Source organism: Phyllobates terribilis, unplaced genomic scaffold (genome assembly GCF_046119375.1).
Source record: "Phyllobates terribilis strain yellow unplaced genomic scaffold, ASM4611937v1 Scaffold_1__5_contigs__length_1240528914, whole genome shotgun sequence".
NCBI classification, from domain to species: domain Eukaryota; kingdom Metazoa; phylum Chordata; class Amphibia; order Anura; family Dendrobatidae; genus Phyllobates; species Phyllobates terribilis.
This window is the reverse complement of record NW_027362761.1, coordinates 726,427,766-726,448,037: the sequence shown is the minus strand read 5'-3', so window position 1 is coordinate 726,448,037 and position 20,272 is coordinate 726,427,766. Positions and strand designations below refer to the sequence as shown.

The window sequence follows — 20,272 nt, the reverse complement described above, 5'->3', positions numbered from 1 at the left end:
CAGATCCCCTCCCTCGTTACCGTGCATCATGACCACATTTTTTGCTTTCATTTTTTTTCTGCTTTCCCCCTCTAAAACCTAGGTGTGTCTTATAGTCCGAAAAACACAGTACCTGTTATGGTGTGACCGACCTCCATCTATTAAAAGTTAAAATAGTTTTAAGGTTATTTATGTGTGTGTGTTATTTATCCATGGGAACTTTGTTGTTTTGGTACACTGAGGTCTCATCAGTCATACTAGCATGTACATTTTTTACAGAGATGTTAAACTATTCAAATAGCTGCCAAGATATACAGTGCCTACAAGTAGTATTCAACCCCCTGCAGATTTAACTGGTTGACACATGCGGAATTAACTTGGCATTGTGACATTTGTACTGTAGATCAGCCTGGAAGTGGGAAATGCACTGCAGCAAATTTTGTTTTTGTTTTTTGTTTTTTTTTTTTCAAACGTAAAAAGTTAATTCAGAGTGTCATTTATTATTCAACCCCTCAAACCACAAGAATTCTGTTTGGTCCCCCTAAAGTATTAAGAAGTAGTTCAGGCACCAAGAATAATGAGCTTCACATGTGTGGATTAAAGATCTCTTTTGCCAGCCTTTTCTGACTATTTAAGACCCTCCCCAAACTTGTGAACAGCACTCAGACATGGTCAACATGGGAAAGACTAAGGAGCATTCCAAGGCCATCAGAGACAAGATCGTGGAGGGTCACAAGGCTGGCAAGGGGTACAAAACCCTTTCCAAGGAGTTGGGCCTACCTGTCTCCACTGTTGGGAGCATCATCCGTAAGTGGAAGGCTTATGGAACTACTGTTAGCCTTCCACGGCCAGGACAGCCTTTGAAAGTGTCCTCCCGTGCCGAGGCCAGGCTTGTCCGAAGAGTCAAGGCTAACCCAAGGACAACAAGGAAGGAGCTCCGGGAAGATCTCATGGCAGTGGGGACATTGGTTTCAGTCAATACCATAAGTAACGTACTCCACCGCAATGGTCTCCGTTCCAGACGAGCCCGTAAGGTACCTTTACTTTCAAAGCGTCATGTCAAGGCTCGTCTACAGTTTGCTCATGATCACTTGGAGGACTCTGAGACAGACTGGTTCAAGGTTCTATGGTCTGATGAGACCAAGATCGAGATCTTTCGTGCCAACCACACACGTGACGTTTGGAGACTGGATGGCACTGCATACGACCCCAAGAATACCATCCTTACAGTCAAGCATGGTGGTGGCAGCATCATGCTGTGGGGCTGTTTCTCTGCCAAGGGGCCTGGCCATCTGGTCCGCATCCATGGGAAGATGGATAGCACGGCCTACCTGGAGATTTTGGCCAAGAACCTCCGCTCCTCCATCAAGGATCTTAAGATGGGTCGTAATTTCATCTTCCAACAAGACAACGACCCAAAGCACACAGCCAAGAAAACCAAGGCCTGGTTCAATAGGGAAAAAGTCAAGGTGTTGGAGTGGCCTAGTCAGTCTCCTGACCTTAACCCAATTGAAAACTTGTGGAAGGAGCTCAAGAATAAAGTCCACATGAGACACCCAAAGAACCTAGATAACTTGGAGAAGATCTGCATGGAGGAGTGGGCCAAGATAACTCCACAGACCTGTGCCGGCCTGATCAGGTCTTATAAAAGACGATTATTAGCTGTAATTGCAAACAAGGGTTATTCCACAAAATATTAAACATAGGGGTTGTATAATAATTGACCCACACTTTTATGTTTAAAATTTAATAAAATTCAACTGAGCAACATAACTTTTTGGTTTGTAAGATTTATGCTTCTGTTCATAAAACCTACTCTCGTTTGCAGTTTGAAGGCTCTAACTTATTTGCATCTTATCAAACCAGCTAAATCTGCAGGGGGTTGAATACTACTTGTAGGCACTGTATCTGCAAAGAAAACTACCATAGTAGAGATCAGAATGATACAAGTGGATGCAGGCTTGGACTGGCCCACAGGAGAACAGGGGAATCCTCCGGTGGGCCCCTGTGCAGGAGTGGACAACCACTCTCTTATTTGAGCAGTACTTGGCACTATATACTTAAATCACTATGTACAGACAAAGGCAGCATCTAATCCATTTAACAAGCTGCCCAGTTCATTGTTATATAGATTTGTGATTGAGGATGATGTCAGATTTGCATGGAGTCCTGGAGTTGGTTACTGGTGGGTCCTTGGCACCTCAGTCCAACACTGAGTGGATGTATACAAGAGAAAGCACCGCATACAACTCTGCAATAGCAAGAGTGTTTCAAGTTATCAGATCCATGTCAGCGTCTCTGTGACAGCTATTAAATTATTTTAACTACTATGGACCCCAGATGAATGAGATATTTCAATGTGTATGGTCTTTTCCTGATACTCAAAGGATGAACAATAGTCCATAAAAACTCCTAGAGAGAGGTCTCACACTTACACTCCGTTTTACCACCACCATGACAAACACTGCCTCTCCCATCGGCTTATCAGTCTGAATAGACAGATGCAATACTACATTTCCCCTTTAGCGGCGCTGCAGGGAAAATGAGTAGTTTGCATCAACTTCCCATGGCAAAAAAATCTTTTTACTGAAGTTTTAGGAGCAATAATCTATTCACATACATCTCACAGAAGAAACCCTATAGTTTAAATGAATGTATTGTTAATGTGATGCTCGTGATATCCGATGTACTATCAAATGCAGATTTTTTCTTAAAGAGAGTTTAATATAGCTTCAATATGGCTTCTACGCACATTTTATTTTAAGTTTCAAGGTTTTGGTTTTTTTTAACTTAAAACCATTGATAGGGTCAAAATATCAGACAGGAGTAATATTTTCTTTTACTTACTTCCTGTGCTTCATTCGTTTCAATTATCCATTTAAATGGAGTCCAATTATTTTACGCATTACAGTAAATATACGTTTTTTGGTATCAATCAGCTTAATTGCGTTCCACAAGATAAATCATACATACTTACAGTTCGGACCCCAAGTGGTGAAGTTGGTGGAGTTGACTATGGCATCCGTTGATTGCGTCACAATGTCATCGTACACCACAGACACGGTTACACGTCCCGCGTTCTTTTGTGTGTACTCGCTGGGATTTATCCTTAGAAATTGACCTGTAACACATTCAGCTCTCATGTGTTATAAATAAAAGGAAAATTACAAAAAGAAAAAAAAAAAACAAAGGCTACTTTCAGATTTTTCAGTGAAAAAAATCTTTCATAGAAACGAATTTCCGGCAGAAATCCTAATGCAAAAGGATATAGGTGTTTTATGTGGATTTTAGCTCAAAGTTTGCATAATGTAACTTGTAATGGATGCATGTAAACATATTTGGAGCAATCTAATTATCTAATTAAAATGATAGGTGATACTTATAAGACAAGTTTCCACATAACGGAAATGATGTTTTTTTTATGATTTTTTGTGTTGCTTTTAGCAGTTCAAGGAAAGTGGATGCTACTTCATCCTGACTGTGCCATAAAAGATGATGCTTATTTGTATGTTTTTTGTACATTGATTCCCTATAAGCTTTTATGGGGAGTCTAAAAAAATGCATATAGAAGACAATTTCATTTTGCAGATTCCCTGCTTTTCTGCACTATAAATGCAAAAAAAATCAACAAAAAAACCCACTAGCCAATCTACACCAAAAACGTATCAGAAAGAAAGGGAAAATGCAGCAAAAAAAAAAATGCAGCACTGAGAACAGATTGCTCTCGTGGTGTAGACACCTACCGAAAAATGCCGAGGAAAAAAATGCACGTGAGAACATGGCCTAGGCATAGTATACAAAGCACCATCACAAAGTTTGTTGTGAAGTTTATTTAACAGAGCAGGAGAAAATAAGTTAATGATATGTAGGTTACTTTTCTTTGCCCAATTGACTATCAATGAAAACTTGAGACATCCGACGTTCCCAAGTTGGTAAGTGAGTCAAGAATGTTACCAGGTTTGGAAAACTGGTTCTCTATTAATTTCACAGACTGGGAAAATCATGTCAGAAAACAGTATGGGATTGAATTGGATTGGTAAACCATGGCTTATTTTGGCTGTTTTAACAAGGAAAAAACAAATACAATTATGGAAATGCAAATACAATGTAAATAAACTAGAGTGTAAAAATTAAGTGTCAAGTGCAATAAACCATCCCACATCAAGTGCTACTGCAATAAAGTGTTATATTGTATGACATTCAATAATCGCATATAAAAAAAAAATCACCCTGTAGATATGGAGTACAAAGGGATCCGGCAGTGGAATTAATACAGCTCCATACTGTTCCATGGGTGTATTGCTACTTTTGTAAATTTGTATTTGAATCCCATGCTTACATACAGTACAGACCAAAAGTTTGGACACACCTTCTCATTTAAAGATTTTTCTGTATTTTCATGACTATGAAAATTGTACATTCACACTGAAAGCATCAGAACTATGAATTAACACATGTGGAATTATATAGTTAACAAAAAAGTGTGAAACAACTGAAAATATGTCTTATATTCTAGGTTCTTCAAAGTAGCCACCTTTTGCTTTGATGACTGCTTTGCGCACTCTTGGCATTCTCTTGATGAGCTTCAAGAGGTAGTCACCGGAAATGGTCTTCCAACAATCTTGAAGGAGTTCCCAGAGATGCTTAGCACTTGTTGGCCCTTTTGCCTTCACTCTGCAGTCCAGCTCACCCCAAACCATCTTGATTGGGTTCAGGTCTGGTGACTGTGGAGGCCAGGTCATCTGGCGTAGCACCCCACCACTCTCCTTCTTGGTCACCTGGAGGTGTGTTTGGGATCATTGTCCTGTTGAAAAATAAATGATGTTCCAACTAAACGCAAACCGGATGGAATAGCATGCCGCTGCAAGATGCTGTGGTAGCCATGCTGGTTCAGTCTGCCTTCAATTTTGAATAAATCCCCAACAGTGTCACCAGCAAAGCACCCCCACACCATCACACCTCCTCTTCCATGCTTCACGGTGGGAACCAGGCATGTAGAGTCCATCCGTTCACCTTTTCTACGTCGCACAAAGACACGGTGGTTGGAACCAAAGATCTCAAATTTGGACTCATCAGACCAAAACACAGATTTCCACTGGTCTAATGTCCATTCCCTGTGTTCTTTAGCCCAAACAAGTCTCTTCTGCTTGTTGCCTGTCCTTAGCAGTGGTTTCCTAGCAGCTATTTTACCATGAAGGCCTGCTGCACAAAGTCTCCTCTTAACAATTGTTGTAGAGATGTGTCTGCTGCTAGAACTCTGTGTGGCATTGACCAGGTCTCGAATCTGAGCTGCTGTTAACCTGTGATTTCTGAGGCTGGTGACTCGGATAAACATATCCTCAGATGCAGAGGTGACTCTTGGTCTTCCTTTCCTGTGGCGGTCCTCATGTGAGCCAGTTTCTTTGTAGCGCTTGATGGTTTTTGCAACTGCACTTGGGGACACTTTCAAAGTTTGCCCAATTTTTCGGACTGACTGACCTTCATTTCTTAAAGTAATGATGGCCACTCTTTTTTCTTTACTTAGCTGCTTTTTTCTTGCCAAAATACAAATTCTAACAGTCTATTCAGTAGGACTATCAGCTGAGTATCCACCAGACTTCTGCATAACACAACTGATGGTCCCAACCCCATTTATAAGGCAAGAAATCCCACTTATTAAACCTGACAGGGCACACCTGTGAAGTGAAAACCATTTCCGGTGACTACCTCTTGAAGCTCATCAAGAGAATGCCAAGAGTGTGCAAAGCAGTCATCAAAGCAAAAGGTGGCTACTTTGAAGAACCTAGAATATAAGACATATTTTCAGTTGTTTCACACTTTTTTGTTAAGTATATAATTCCACATGTGTTAATTCATAGTTCTGATGCCTTCAGTGTGAATGTACAATTTTCAAAGTCATGAAAATGCAGAAAAATCTTTAAATGAGAAGGTGTGTCCAAACTTTTGGTCTGTACTGTATGTCATGCGGGAGCTTGTTAGTTTTGTGTGCTTTTATTTATTTGGGAGGGGAGTTTTCCATAGAATTGTTTAGTTCATTATCATAGGTGTGTGGCCTGTTTCTTCTGTGTGTTACCTTCACAAATAAGTGATTGTCTTTCCAACCCATGTAGCACCTCCTTCCCGTTTGTGATATAAACACAAACTACAAATAGCACAGAACACGTATAATAGGACAATGATTGGTAAAAGATTACCTCCACTTTCATTGCACAGCTTGACCCGCTCTCCCAAGTCCATGCCTAGAAGTATTTCTCTATAGGCCTGCAATATAAAGCAATGTACAGTATGTCAATTGGACATTGTGAATCCACCTCTCCGACAACAGCTTAAGGTGCTGTTATATTTTTTCTCTTGTTTACAATGATATATAGTTTTTTTAGGGATATTTATTTTCTAGAATAGTATAACAATTTACTATAGAAGAAATATAACAATAAAATACATACAGTACTGTCTTCTTAAATCAATATAATCTGGAATTACATCAGTCATACAAAAATACCTTACATATTAGTATAAACAACCCGAATAATCACAGATGTACCATTATCCGGTCTTCAGGTCTCATACTCTTGAAACTAAGGATCACAGATTTGCCTGTACAGTTGAATCTCAGATTGTTTAAGATATACCAACTTCTTAAGATCTGATGGCAGCTTATTTAAAGCACATATTTATAGAAGAGGACTAATTACTAATCCAGAAGAGTAAAATACATTTCCTAAAATAATAATATAGACACAGCCAATCTGATACATTTATGGTGTCTCAAGACAAGAATACCTCCTAATGTGCAGTTAAATAGGATTAAAACGAATATCGAATAATAATCTCTCAATAAGGAAGGGCTAGCAAAATAGTATAACTTCAGTAAAATAGCAGAATGAATGAAGATCATTGGTTCCATTCTGACCACATTTTGTACAATATGAACACCTATTTAAATAGAATTTATTAAATTCCAAGGACTATAATACAATCTGTGGAGAATGTAAAATTGAGAAATTCTATAAGAAGCACTAAAGACTTCATTGATTTCTTTATGGGCGCAGTCAGACAGTCGTATAACACGGACGACGATCGAATCTCAATGCTCGGACTGGCAGTCGGCATTCCTGAAACGAGCGTGACAGCTGCATAGAAATACTTGCTGTTACATTCGGATCTGGAGAGCCGCCGGCCAGTGCAAACATTGCATGCGATCATTGTACATGTTATATGGCCGTCTGACTGCACCCCAAGAATGGTCTTATGAATTGAATCTCCAGTAGTGCCGTCATCAGTGGCCCAATTAGAAAATATATTGAAAGGAACTCTCTTCAGCTTATTTTTCAAAAGAAATCTATACAATTTTGTAATAAGGCACCAAGATGAAAAAACACTCAATTGGTGGAGGGATGTCTTGGATGACAAGGTATACCTGTTCGCATGCACAATTTTAAAATAATGAAGTCCTTCACGAAGTACAAGTCCCAGCTGAAACAGTCCCTTCTTCCCCCCCCCCAAAAAAATGATCTATATTAATAATCTTTTAAATTAAGATTATGTCAAAAAGGAGTGAACGAAAAGCCATCAGAAATATTATAGTCCTTCTTAACTCTACTCCAAATGTTATGAACAAGATGAAAAGAGGATATTGCACATAGAGAAGTCACAGAGAAAATGCCAGATTCTAGCAACTGAAATATGTTGAATTTTCATCCCTTATGACAAGGAGTTCTATGTAGTTCCTAACAGCAGCAGATTTCCCATAGAATGACAGATTTAAGATGACAATCCGTGAAATAAGAAAAAAAGATCAGGCATCGCCAATCCACCCTGATCCCAATCAAATAAATTTATCTATTATAAGTCTCTGCTGCCTGCCCCTCCAAAGACATTTCTCTAAACAGGCCACCAAATGTGTAAAATTTTACCTGAAATGTTATGTTCTTGGAGTTTTTAGGCAGCACATGAAAGGGTTAATAGCACTTTGTTTGGCTGGAAGGGACTGGAGTACATTTCTGTCTAAATTAACACAGGTAGCTCAGTATGAGCGGACCGATTTGAACTGCCGTGACCTCAATGAGATCACCGCTAGCACCGTGAGAAATTTCTCACGGTGCTAGAGGTGATCTCACTGAGGTCACCGCAGTTCATCAGCCTGCTCATACTGAGCTACATGTGGGAACCGCAGCTTCAGCGACGTACGGTAACTTCAATGACGTCACCGCAGGTCACTGAATCTGCGTTCCAAGTGCAGCTCAGTGTCTCCTGGATTCATGACTGAGCAGTCGCATCTTGCCATCACTCAGCCATGCAATCCAAATGTAGCAGAGATGGATTACAACGTGGGACATATGGATTCTTGTTGGACAGGTGAGGAATATGTTTTTTTTTTTAATTTTACACTAATAAATAGGAAAAGGAGGGTGGGGAGTGTTTATTTCAAATAAAGGAGTCTGTGTCTTTCTTGCAATTAAAGGACTTTATTCTGGCTGTGTATTTTTTACAATATGACTTTGGGGTTAGTAATGGGGGTGTCTTATAGACGCCTCTCCATTACTGACAGGACACCGCTCCTGAGCTCAGCGCTGCTCAGTAGCCCGCTCGCTGGAGCGGCTCATTCTCCCCGGCTCCTCGGCATCAGCGGTCAGAGGATTATAGTGGGGGACATTTCCAGACAGGTGAGTATAAGGACTTTACTATTTTGGTCTTATTTTTACACATGGACACTGAGGGAGCAGACTATTACTCCCAACATTGTCCCTTGCCCGTGCTGATCACAGCACGAGCAAAGGACAATAATGAGGGCAGTGTTCAGCATCCGGCGCTTGGGAACAGCGCTAACTGTACCACTGATTCCCAAACGCCGGTATGTGTGCGCCTGATGCGGCACACGTGTGCCACATGTTTGCCACAAAGTGGGAGAAATAAGTATTTGATCCCTTGCTGTTTTTGTAAGATTGCCCACTGACAAAAGACATGAACAGTCTATAATTTTAAGGCTAGGTTAATTTTAACATTGAAAGATAGAATATGCAAAAAAAAAATCAAGAAAATCACATTGTATAAATTAGATAATTTTTTTTGCATTTTGCAGTGAGAAATAAGTATTTGATCCCTCTGGCAAACAACATTTAATACTTGGCGGCAAAACCCTTGTTGGCAAGCACAGCAGTCAGACGTTTTTTGTAGTTGATGATGAGGTTTGCGCACATGTCAGGAGGAATTTTGGTCCACTCCTCTTTGCAGATCATCTCTAAATCATTCAGATTTTGAGGCTGTCGCTCGTCAACTCGGAGCTTCAACTCCCTCCATAAGTTTTCTATGGGATTAAGGTCTGGAGACTGGCTAGGCCACTCCATGAGCTTACTGTGCTTCCTTTTGAGCCACTCCTTTGTTGCCTTGGCTGTATCTTTTGGGTCATTGTCTTGCTGGAAGACCCAGTCACGACCCATCTTCAATGCTCTTACTGAGGGAAGGAGGTTGTTGGCCAAAATCTCACGATACATGACCCCATCCGTCTTCCCTTCAGTACGGTACAGTCGTCATGTCCCCTTTGCAGAAAAGCAGTCCCAAAGTAAAATGTTTCCCCCACCATGCTTCACGGTTGGGATGATGTTCTTAGGGTTGTACTCATCCTCCTTCTTCTTACAAACATTGTTTGTTCATGGGCAAGCTTCAGACGAGCCTGCACATGTGCCTTCTTGAGCAGGGGGACCTTGCGGGCACAGCAGGATTTTAAACCTTTAAGGCATAATGTGTTACCAATGGTTTTCTTGGTGACTGTGGTCCCAGCTGCCTGGAGATCATTAACAAGTTCCCCCCCATGTAGTTTTAGGCTGATCTCTCACCTTCCTCATGATCAAGGATACCCCACGAGGTAAGATTTTGCATGGTGCCCAGATCGATGTCGATTGACAGTCATTTTGTATTTCTTCCATTTTGTTACTATTGCACCAACAGTTGTCTCCTTCGCACCCAGCATCTTACTTATGGTTTTGTAGCCCATTCCAGCTTTGTGCACGTCTATGATCTTGTCCCTGACATCCTTAGAAAGCTCTTTGGTCTTGCCCATGTTGTAGAGGTTAGAGTCTGACTGACTAATTGAGTCTGTGGACAGGAGTCTTTTATACATGTGACTATGTAAGACAGCTGTCATTAATGCAGGTAATGAGTTGATTAGGAGCATCTAACTGGTCTGTAGGAGCCAGAACTCATAATGGTTTGTAGAGGATCAAATATTTATTTCTCACTGCAAAATGCAAAAAAAATGTATCTAATTTATACAATGTGATTTTCCTGATTTTTTGGGGGGATATTCTATCTCTCAATGTTAAAATTAACTTACCGTTAAATTATATAGACTGTTCATGTCTTTGTCAGTGGGCAAACTTACAAAAACAGCAAGGGATCAAATACTTATTTCCCCCACTGTAGGTGCACATGGACACGGAGATCTCCGGTACGGGTTTTTTCCAGTACCGGAAATATCGGGACGTGTGAAACCGCCCTTAAGCCAATTCAGACAAAGGCATAACTAAGGCATAACTAAATGTTTAACTCTTTGGACTTGCAAGCCGCATGAAACAATTTTGGTCCTTTGCCTGTCCTATGCATACTAATATACAAGCTTATGAAATAAAAATACTACCTCTGGCAATTTTTTTATTTCATGGCGAATGAAAAACTTTCATTGAACAGCAGTGAGAAAGTTTCTATATATTTTTCACAATATTCTGCATAATATATAGATAATTGCAGATTTATACATTAGTGCTTTTTTGTTGATTTTAATTTCTATTTCTATTTCATTTAGTCATGTGACAGGTCACGCGATCACCGACGTCAGCGGTCGCGTGACCCGTCACATGACTAAATGACGTCATGGAAGGTCCTTTTAGGCCATCGTGAGCTGCCGGGGAGCCAGGATGCATCGCTTTTTGTTTTTACAGGTACCATGGTACCTGGGTCTGGAGGAGAGTCTCCTCTTCTCCAGACCCGGGTACCATCCGCACATTGAATCGCTTAATATCCACATGTGCACATGTAGTCATGCGGATATTAAGAGATTCAATGAAAGTCAATGGCGGCAAAAACGCCGCGATTCCGCAAAATAATTGGTAGTGCTGCGGATTTTTCCCCAATGATAATCCGCAGCGGAAATTTCTGCAGCACGTGCACAGCTACTAAAAAAAAAAACCTGTAATGTGAAAGTGGCCAATAACTGAACTTGATGTGTATGCCTATTAAATTGTAATAATTCTAAAAAAAAGGGTGTAAAAAAAAAAAAGACAAAATTTGTCCACAAACAAAACTGCATTGGCCCACATGTATGAATGATTACCATTTTGGTTTTGCATTTAAAAGCAAAAGTAAAAGTATTTTGTGTCTTATGTTGTATGTGTTTGCATCCTTAAAAAATATTTTATGCATTACAGAGATGTTTACGTAGAAAGAATTCAGATTTATCAGCAAAAAAAAATTATAAAAAAAGGAAAAAAAATCTGCCATCTGCCCGCATGCTGACTTTAAATTAAAGTCATAAATTCAAATCTCATGCAACTGGCAGAGGTAGGTGAAATTTAGATGTACAGGCTTTTCAAGGGGGTTTTGAAGCAGAAAAAGAGAGGAAACACTCCAAATCCTCCTCAAGACACAACCATAACCTGTCCAGCTGCCACCTTACAGGGAACTGGGGCCATCATACTATATATATATGGGGCAGTGGGGTCTTCATACTATATTTATTGGGCAGTGGGGCCATCATACTATATAGATGGGGCAGTAGGGCCATCATACTATATAAAATGTGTCAGTGGGGCCATCATACTATATATATATGGGGGAAACTGGGCCCATTATATTATATATATGGGGGAAACTGGGCCCATCATACTATATACAGTATATATGGGGCAGTGGGGCCTTCATACTATATATATATGGGGCAGTGGGGCCATCATACTATATAAATGGGGCAGTAGGGCCATCATACTATATAAATGTGGCAGTGGTGCCATCATACTATATATATATGGGGGAAACTGGGCCCATTATATTATATATATGGGGGAAACTGGGCCCATCATACTATATATATATGGGGCAGTGGGGCCATCATATTATATATATATGGGGCAGTGGGGCCATCATACTATATATATATGGGGCAGTGGGGCCATCATACTATATATATATGGGGCAGTGGGCCTTCAGTCTACATTTATTGGGCAGTGGGGCCATCATACTATATAAATGGGGCAGTAGGGCCATCATACTATATAAATGTGGCAGTGGGGCTATATATATGGGGGAAACTGGGCCCATTATATTATATATATGGGGGAAACTGGGCCCATCATAGTATATATATAGGGGAAACTGGGCCCATCATAGTATGTATATGGGGGAAACTGGGCCCATCATACTATATATATACAGTTATATGAAAAAGTTTGGGCACCCCTGTTAATCTTAAGCTTAATGTTTTATAAAAATTGGTGTTTTTGCAACAGCTATTTCAGTTTGATATATGTAATAACTGTTGGACACAGTAATGTTTCTGCCTTGAAATGAGGTTTATTGTACTAACAGAAAATGTGCAATCTGCATTCAAACAAAATTTGACAGGTGCATAAGTATGGGCACCTCACCAGAAAAGTGACATTAATATTTAGTAGATCCTCCTTTTGCAAAAATAACAGCCTCTAGTCGCTTCCTGAAGCTTTTAATGAGTTCCTGGATCCTGGATGAAGGTATTTTTGACCATTTCTCTTTACAAAACAATTCCAGTTCAGTTAAGTTTGATAGTCGCTGAGCATGGACAGCCCTCTTCAAATGATCCCACAGATGTTCAATGATATTCAGGTCTGGAGACTGGGATGGCCATTCCAGAACATTGTAATTGTTCCTCTGCATGAATGCCTGAGTAGATTTGGAGCGGTGTTTTGGATCATTGTCTTGCTGAAAGATCCATCCCCTGCGTAACTTCAACTTTGTCACTGATTCTTGAACATTATTGTCAAGAATCTGCTGATACTGAGTGGAATCCATGCGTCCCTCAACTTTAACAAGATTCCCGGTGCCGGCATTGGCCACACAGCCCCAAAGCATGATGGAACCTCCACCAAATTTTACTGTGGGTAGCAAGTGTTTTTCTTGGAAAGCTGTGTTTTTTTGCCGCCATGCATAACGCCTTTTTGTATGACCAAACAACTCAATCTTGGTTTCATCAGTCCACAGGACCTTCTTCCAAAAAGAAATTGGCTTCTCCAAATGTGCTTTTGCATACCTCAACCGACTCTGTTTGTGGCGTGCTTGCAGAAACGGCTTCTTTCGCATCACTCTCCCATACAGCTTCTCCTTGTACAAAGTGCGTTGTATAGTTCACCGATGCACAGTGACACCATCTGCAGCAAGTTGATGCTGCAGCTCTCTGGAGGTGGTCTCAGGATTGTCCTTGACTGATCTCACCATTCTTCTTCTCTGCCTTTCTGATGTTTTTCTTGGCCTGCCACTTCTGGCCTTAACAAGAACTGTCCCTGTGTTCTTCCATTTCCTTACCATGTTCCTCACAGTGGAAACTGACAGGTTAAATCTCTGCGACAGCTTTTTGTATCCTTCCCCTGAACAACTATGTTGAATAATCTTTGTTTTCAGATCATTTGACAGTTGTTTTGAGGAGCCCATGATTCCACTCTTCAGAGGAGATTCAAACAGGAGAACAACTTGCAAGTGGCCACTTTAAGTAGCTTTTCTCATGATTGCATACACCTGGCTATGAAGTTCAAAGCTCAATGAGGTTACAAAACCAAAAAAAGTGCTTTAGTAAGTCAGTAAAAAGTAGGTAGGAGTATTTAAAACAAGAAAATGATAAGGGTGCCCATACTTATGCACCTGTCAAATTTTGTTTGAATGCAGATTGCACATTTTCTGTTAGTACAATAAACCTCATTTCAAGGCAGAAACATTACTGTGTCCAACAGTTATTACATATATCAAACTGAAATAGCTGTTGCAAAGAAACCAATTTTTATAAAACATTAAGCTTAAGATTAATAGGGGTGCCCAAACTTTTTCATATAACTGTATGGGGGAAACTGGGTCCATCATACTATATATGGGGCAGTGGGGCCATCATACTATATATATATATATATATATATATATATATATATATATATATATATACACTGCTCAAAAAAATAAAGGGAGCACTTAAACAACAGAATATAGCTCCAAGTAAATCAAACTTCTGTGAAATCAAACTGTCCACTTAGGAAGCAACAGTGATTGACAATCAATTTCACATGCTGTTGTGCAAATGGAATCGACAATAGATGGAAATTATTGGCAATTATCAAGGCACACTCAATAAAAGAGTGGTTCTGCATGTGGGGACCACAGACCACATCTCAGTACCTATGCTTTCTGGCTGCTGTTTTGGTCACTTTTGAATGTTGGTTATGCTTTCACACTCGTGGTAGCATGAGACGGACTCTACAACCCACAGAAGTTGCTCAGGTAGTGCATCTCATCCAGGATGGCACATCAATGCGAGCTGTGGCAAGAAGGTTTGCTGTGTCTGTCAGCGTAGTGTCCAGAGGCTGGAGGCGCTACCAGGAGACAGGCCTGTACACCAGGAGATGTGGAGGGGGCTGTAGGAGGGCAATAACCCAGCAGCAGGACCGCTACCTCCACCTTTGTGCAAGGAGGAACAGGAGGAGCACTGCCAGAGCCCTGCAAAATGACCTCCAGCAGGCCACAAATGTGCATGTGTCTGCACAAACGGTTAGAAACCAACTCCATGAGGGTGATATGAGGGCCCGACGTCCACAGATGGGGGTTGTGCTCACAGCCCAACACCGTGCAGGACGCTAGGCATTTGCCACATAACACCAGGATTGGCAAAGTTGCCACTGGCGCCCTGTGCTCTTCACAGATGAAAGCAGGTTCACACTGAGCACATGTGACAGACGTAACAGAGACGCCGTGGAGAGCGATCTGCTGCCTGCAACATCCTTCAGCATGACCTTTTTGGCAGTGGGTCAGTAATGGTGTGGGGTGGCATTTCTTTGGAGGGCCGCACAGCCCTCCATGTGCTCGCCAGAGGTAGCCTGACTGCCATTAGGTACCGAGATGAGATCCTCAGACCCCTTGTGAGACCATATGCTGGTGCGGTTGGCCCTGGGTTCCCCCTAATGCAGGACAATGCCAGACCTCATGTGGCTGGAGTGTGTCAGTAGTTCCTGCAAGATGAAGGCATTGAAGCTATGGACTGGCCCGCCCGTTCCCCAGACCTGAATCCGATTGAGCACATATGGGACATCATGTCTTGCTCCATCCACCAACGTCACGTTGCACCACAGACTGTCCAGGAGTTGGCGGATGCTTTAGTCCAGGTCTGGGAGGAGATCCCACAGGAGACCATCCGCAACCTCATCAGGAGCATGCCCAGGCAATGTAGGGAGGTCATACAGGCACGTGGAGGCCACACACAATATTGAGCCTCATTTTGTTTTAAGGACATTACATCAAAGTTGGATCAGCCTGTAGTGTGTTTTTCCACTTTAATTTTGGGGGTGACTCCAAATCCAGGCCTCCATTAGTTAATAAATTTGATTTCCATTGATGATTTTTGTGTGATTTTGTTGTCAGCACATTCAACTTTGTACAGAACAAAGTATTCAATGAGAATATTTCATTCATTCTGATCTAGGATGTGTTATTTCAGTGTTCCCTTTATTTTTTTGAGCAGTGTATATGGGGCAGTAGGACCATCATACTATATATATGGGGCAGTGGGGCCACCATACTATATATATGGGGCAGTGGGGTCATCATACTATATATATGGGGCAGTGGGGTCATCATACTATATACAGTACTGACCAAAAGTTTGGACACACCTTCTCATTTAAAGATTTTTCTGTATTTTCATGACTATAAAAATTGTACATTCACACTGAAGGCATCAAAACTATGAATTATCATACTATATATATGGGGCAGTGGGGCCACCATACTATATATATGGGGCAGTGGGGTCATCATACTATATATATGGGGCAGTGGGGTCATCATACTATATACAGTACTGACCAAAAGTTTGGACACACCTTCTCATTTAAAGATTTTTCTGTATTTTCATGACTATATATAAGGGGTTGCGTACTCATACTATTTGTGGGGAGCTATGGGCACCATCATGATATACAGTACAGACCAAAAGTTTGGACACATCTTCTTATTTAAAGATTTTTCTGTATTTTCTTGACTATGAAAATTGTACATTCACACTGAAGGCATCAAAACTATGAATTAACACATGTGGAATTATATACTTAACAAAAAAGTGTGAAACAGCTGAAAATATGTCTTATATTCTAGGTTCTTCAAAGTAGCCACCTTTTGCTTTGATGACTGCTTTGCACACTCTTGGCATTCTCTTGATGAGCTTCAAGAGGTAGTCACCGGAAATGGTTTTCACTTCACAGGTGTGCCCTGTCAGGTTTAATAAGTGGGATTTCTTGCCTTATAAATGGGGTTGGGACCATCAGTTGTGTTGTGCAGAAGTCTGGTGCATAAACAGCAGATAGTCCTACTGAATAGACTGTTAGAATTTGTATTATGGCAAGAAAAAAGCAGCTAAGTAAAGAAAAACGACTGGCCATCATTACTTTAAGAAATGAAGGTCAGTCAGTACGAAAAATCGGGCAAACTTTGAAAGTGTCCCCAAGTGCAGTTGCAAAAACCATCAAGCGCTACAAAGAAACTGGCTCACATGAGGACCGCCCCAGGAAAGGAAGACCAAGAGTCACCTCTGCTTCTGAGGATAAGTTTATCCGAGTCACCAGCCTCGGAAATCGCAGGTTAACAGCAGCTCAGATTAGAGACCAGGTCAATGCCACACAGAGTTCTAGCTGCAGACACATCTCTTCAACAACTGTTAAGAGGAGACTTTGTGCAGCAGGCCTTCATGGTGAAATAGCTGCTAGGAAACCACTGCTAAGGACAGGCAACAAGCAGAAGAGACTTGTTTGGGCTAAAGAACACAAGGAATGGACATTAGACCAGTGGAAATCTGTGCTTTGGTCTGATGAGACCAAATTTGAGATCTTTGGTTCCAACCACCGTGTCTTTGTGCGACGCAGAAAAGGTGAACGGATGGACTCTACATGCCTGGTTCCCACCGTGAAGCATGGAGGAAGAGGTGTGATGGTGTGGGGGTGCTTTGCTGGTGACATTGTTGGGGATTTATTCAAAATTGAAGGCATACTGAACCAGCATGGCTACCACAGCATCTTGCAGCGGCATGCTATTTCATCCGGTTTGCGTTTAGTTGGACCATCATTTATTTTTCAACAGGACAATGACCCCAAACACACCTCCACGCTGTGTAAGGGCTATTCGACCAAGACGGAGAGTGATGGGGTGCTACGCCAGATGACCTGGCCTCCACAGTCACCAGACCTGAACCCAATCAAGATGATTTGGGGTGAGCTGAACCGGAGAGTGAAGGCAAAAGGGCCAACAAGTGCTAAGCATCTCTAGGAACTCCTTCAAGATTGTTGGAATACCATTTCCGGTGACTACCTCTTGAAGCTCATCAAGAGAATGCCAAGAGTGTGCAAAGCAGTCATCAAAGCAAAAGGTGGCTACTTTGAAGAACCTAGAATATAAGACATATTTTCAGTTGTTTTACACTTTTTTTGTTAAGTATATAATTCCACATGTGTTAATTCATAGTTTTGATGCCTTCAGTGTGAATGTACAATTTTCATAGTCATGAAAATACAGAAAAATCTTTAAATGAGAAGGTGTGTCCAAACTTTTGGTCTGTACTGTATATAGGAAACTGTAAAGCCTCATACTACATATAGAGGGGCAGTGAGAACATCATATTCTATATAGGGGCTATGTAGCCATTTTACTATATATAAGCTGTGTGGGCACTCAGAGGACATTATTTGTTATAAATGGGGGTATTATTAGTTTTCATAGAGGCACTCAGGTTCCATTACTTTTTTGGTGGGGCATTGTTAAATTTAAGTGGACACTCAAGGGTATTTGTTGCTGGAAGGGGCACTTGGGATATTATATCCTTCAAAGGAGCATACAGGGTCTTTCTATGTAACACAGTAGGGGCATTAATACTTTCTATGGTACATTTAAACTTTTGGGGGGAGGGCGTAATCATAGTAATGACAATTTTTTAAAATATTGGGCTCACTGTTCCACGCTGCAGATGCACGCAGAGTGGGGAGTTTTTGTAGGTTGGGAATAGATGGAGACGGCGCTGGAAATGTGAGAAGTCAAATGTGTTTTTGTTGTTATCTGTGCAGATGAGTCCTGACTGGAAGAAGTGGTTATGGAGGTCTGGACCAGATGAAGAAGACGGGAAAAGTGACCGACCCAAATCAGAAAAAACGTCAGCTACAAGTCACTATCTATAACTGTACTATAATCACGTGTATGTTCTGTGGGACTGGTATCTACCACTATACGGTTACTGTAAGGAGGTAACATTGCTCTTTTTTTTAGTAGCATTTTTTTTCTTTTATTTTTTTATTTAGTAACAGCTTAATGTATTTCAGTCATTATGTAGTAGAAGGTGTATGCTAGTGTCATTGGTCTATTCACTATATAGGGGTGATGGTAGTGGGCATTGTGTAGCTGTATTGTTTTGGCTCTTTATAGTAGTAATTTTGATAATATTGTATAGTGTATTTTTGTTTAGCAACAGTGGTATACTGTAAATATATATTTATAGTTTTTTAAATGGCTGTAGGGGGGTTGTATGGGGAGACATGCACTTTGGGGCTTGGGTCCCTGATCTTTTAGGAGCCTAGCAGCGCCCCTGCCATACTGAGTGTTTCTGGAGTTGAATATATATTTGTAAGATGCATGTATGTAATAGTGTATTGTGGTGAATGTGTAAAACATTTGTATATTAACCCCTTTACCCCCCAGGGTGGTTTACACGTTAATGACCAGGCCAATTTTTACAATTCTGACCACTGTCACTTTATAAGGTAATTACTCTGGAACGCTTCAGCGGATCCCACTGATTCTGAGATTGTTTTATTGTGACATATTGTACTTCATGATAGTGTTAAAAAAAATTCGATATCACTTGCGTTTATTTGTGAAAAAAATGGAAATTTGGCGAAAATTTTGAAAATTTCACAATTTTCAAACTTTGAATTTTTATGCCCTTAAATCAGAGAGATATGTCACACAAAAGAGTTAATAAATAACATTTCCCACATGTCTACTTTCCATCAGCACAATTTTGGAAACAAGCTATAAGGGCTAAAAGTTGACGTGCTTCACACTAATTAATTGAACGTGAAAAGACCCCAATTTTTTTTTTTTCACGAAGGTACCAGGAGAAATTGGAAGCCAAAAGCCGTTGTGCAATTTCTCCTGAACACGCTGATACCCAATATGTAGGGGAAAACCATTGTTTGGGCGCACGGCAGGGCTCGGAAGGGAAGGAGCGCCATTTGACGTTTTCAATGCAAAACTCGCTGGAGTTGACAGCGGACCCCATATAACGTTTGGAGAGCCCCTGATGTGTCTAAACAGTGGAAAACCCCCACAAGTGACCCCATTTTGGAAACTAGACCCCTTAAGGAACATTGTTGACTGCTGCGATGGCCCGTGGTGCGCATGCGCTGGGTTATCCGCGATCCGGCACCCGCGCGCGTCTGTCTCTATGGCGATGACACGCCCCCGTGCCATGACGGACGTCGCGCGGCTGCTGTGGTTGCCATGACCCCGACGCATGCGCCCTATGAGTGGCCCTCGCGGCAGTCGTGATGCGGCGATCACATGATCGCCCATGTGATCTATCAAGGTCCTATTTATTCTAGGTCCTTGTGTACTATTAACACGTGCCTCTTGATAAAGCCGACGTGAAACGCACGTTGAGGCGCTCCGTGGATGGGAACGATCTGCCCCCCTGTGCCCCCTACATCACAGAGATTATACTAACTGCCTGGGTGAGTTTGTCTAATTTTTTGAATAGTACCATTTTTTCACTTGAGATAATGGGTATCTCACCCTGGCTACACTGACACTTGGTATTTTCTCTATGTCCCCATTTTTCCTGCGGATTTATGTCCTTCTTTTTTTCCCCTCTTTTTTTTCCTCCTAAATTTTTAACTCTTTATGAATTGTACCTGTATCCATCCTGGATAGGAATGTATATCTATGAGGGGTTTCGAGTTGTAGCGGGATGTTCCCGTGTCCTATGATCACCCAATATTTTTGTATGTATCCCTTTGGTACTATTATTTATATA

General features: G+C 41.2%; 1 protein-coding gene across 2 annotated transcripts in view; it reads right to left on the bottom strand.

Moving 5' to 3' along the window:
• LOC141274964 (protein mono-ADP-ribosyltransferase PARP14-like) overlaps positions 1-20,272 on the bottom strand; it is a 135,202-nt gene that overhangs the window by 41,125 nt on the left and 73,805 nt on the right. For both annotated transcript variants that reach the window (XM_073686349.1, XM_073686350.1), the window contains exons 7-8: positions 6,174-6,240; positions 2,957-3,100 (exon numbers count right to left, since the gene is read on the bottom strand). In XM_073686349.1, the coding sequence (XP_073542450.1) occupies positions 2,957-3,100; positions 6,174-6,240 (211 nt within the window). The remainder of the gene's footprint in view (positions 1-2,956; positions 3,101-6,173; positions 6,241-20,272) is intronic.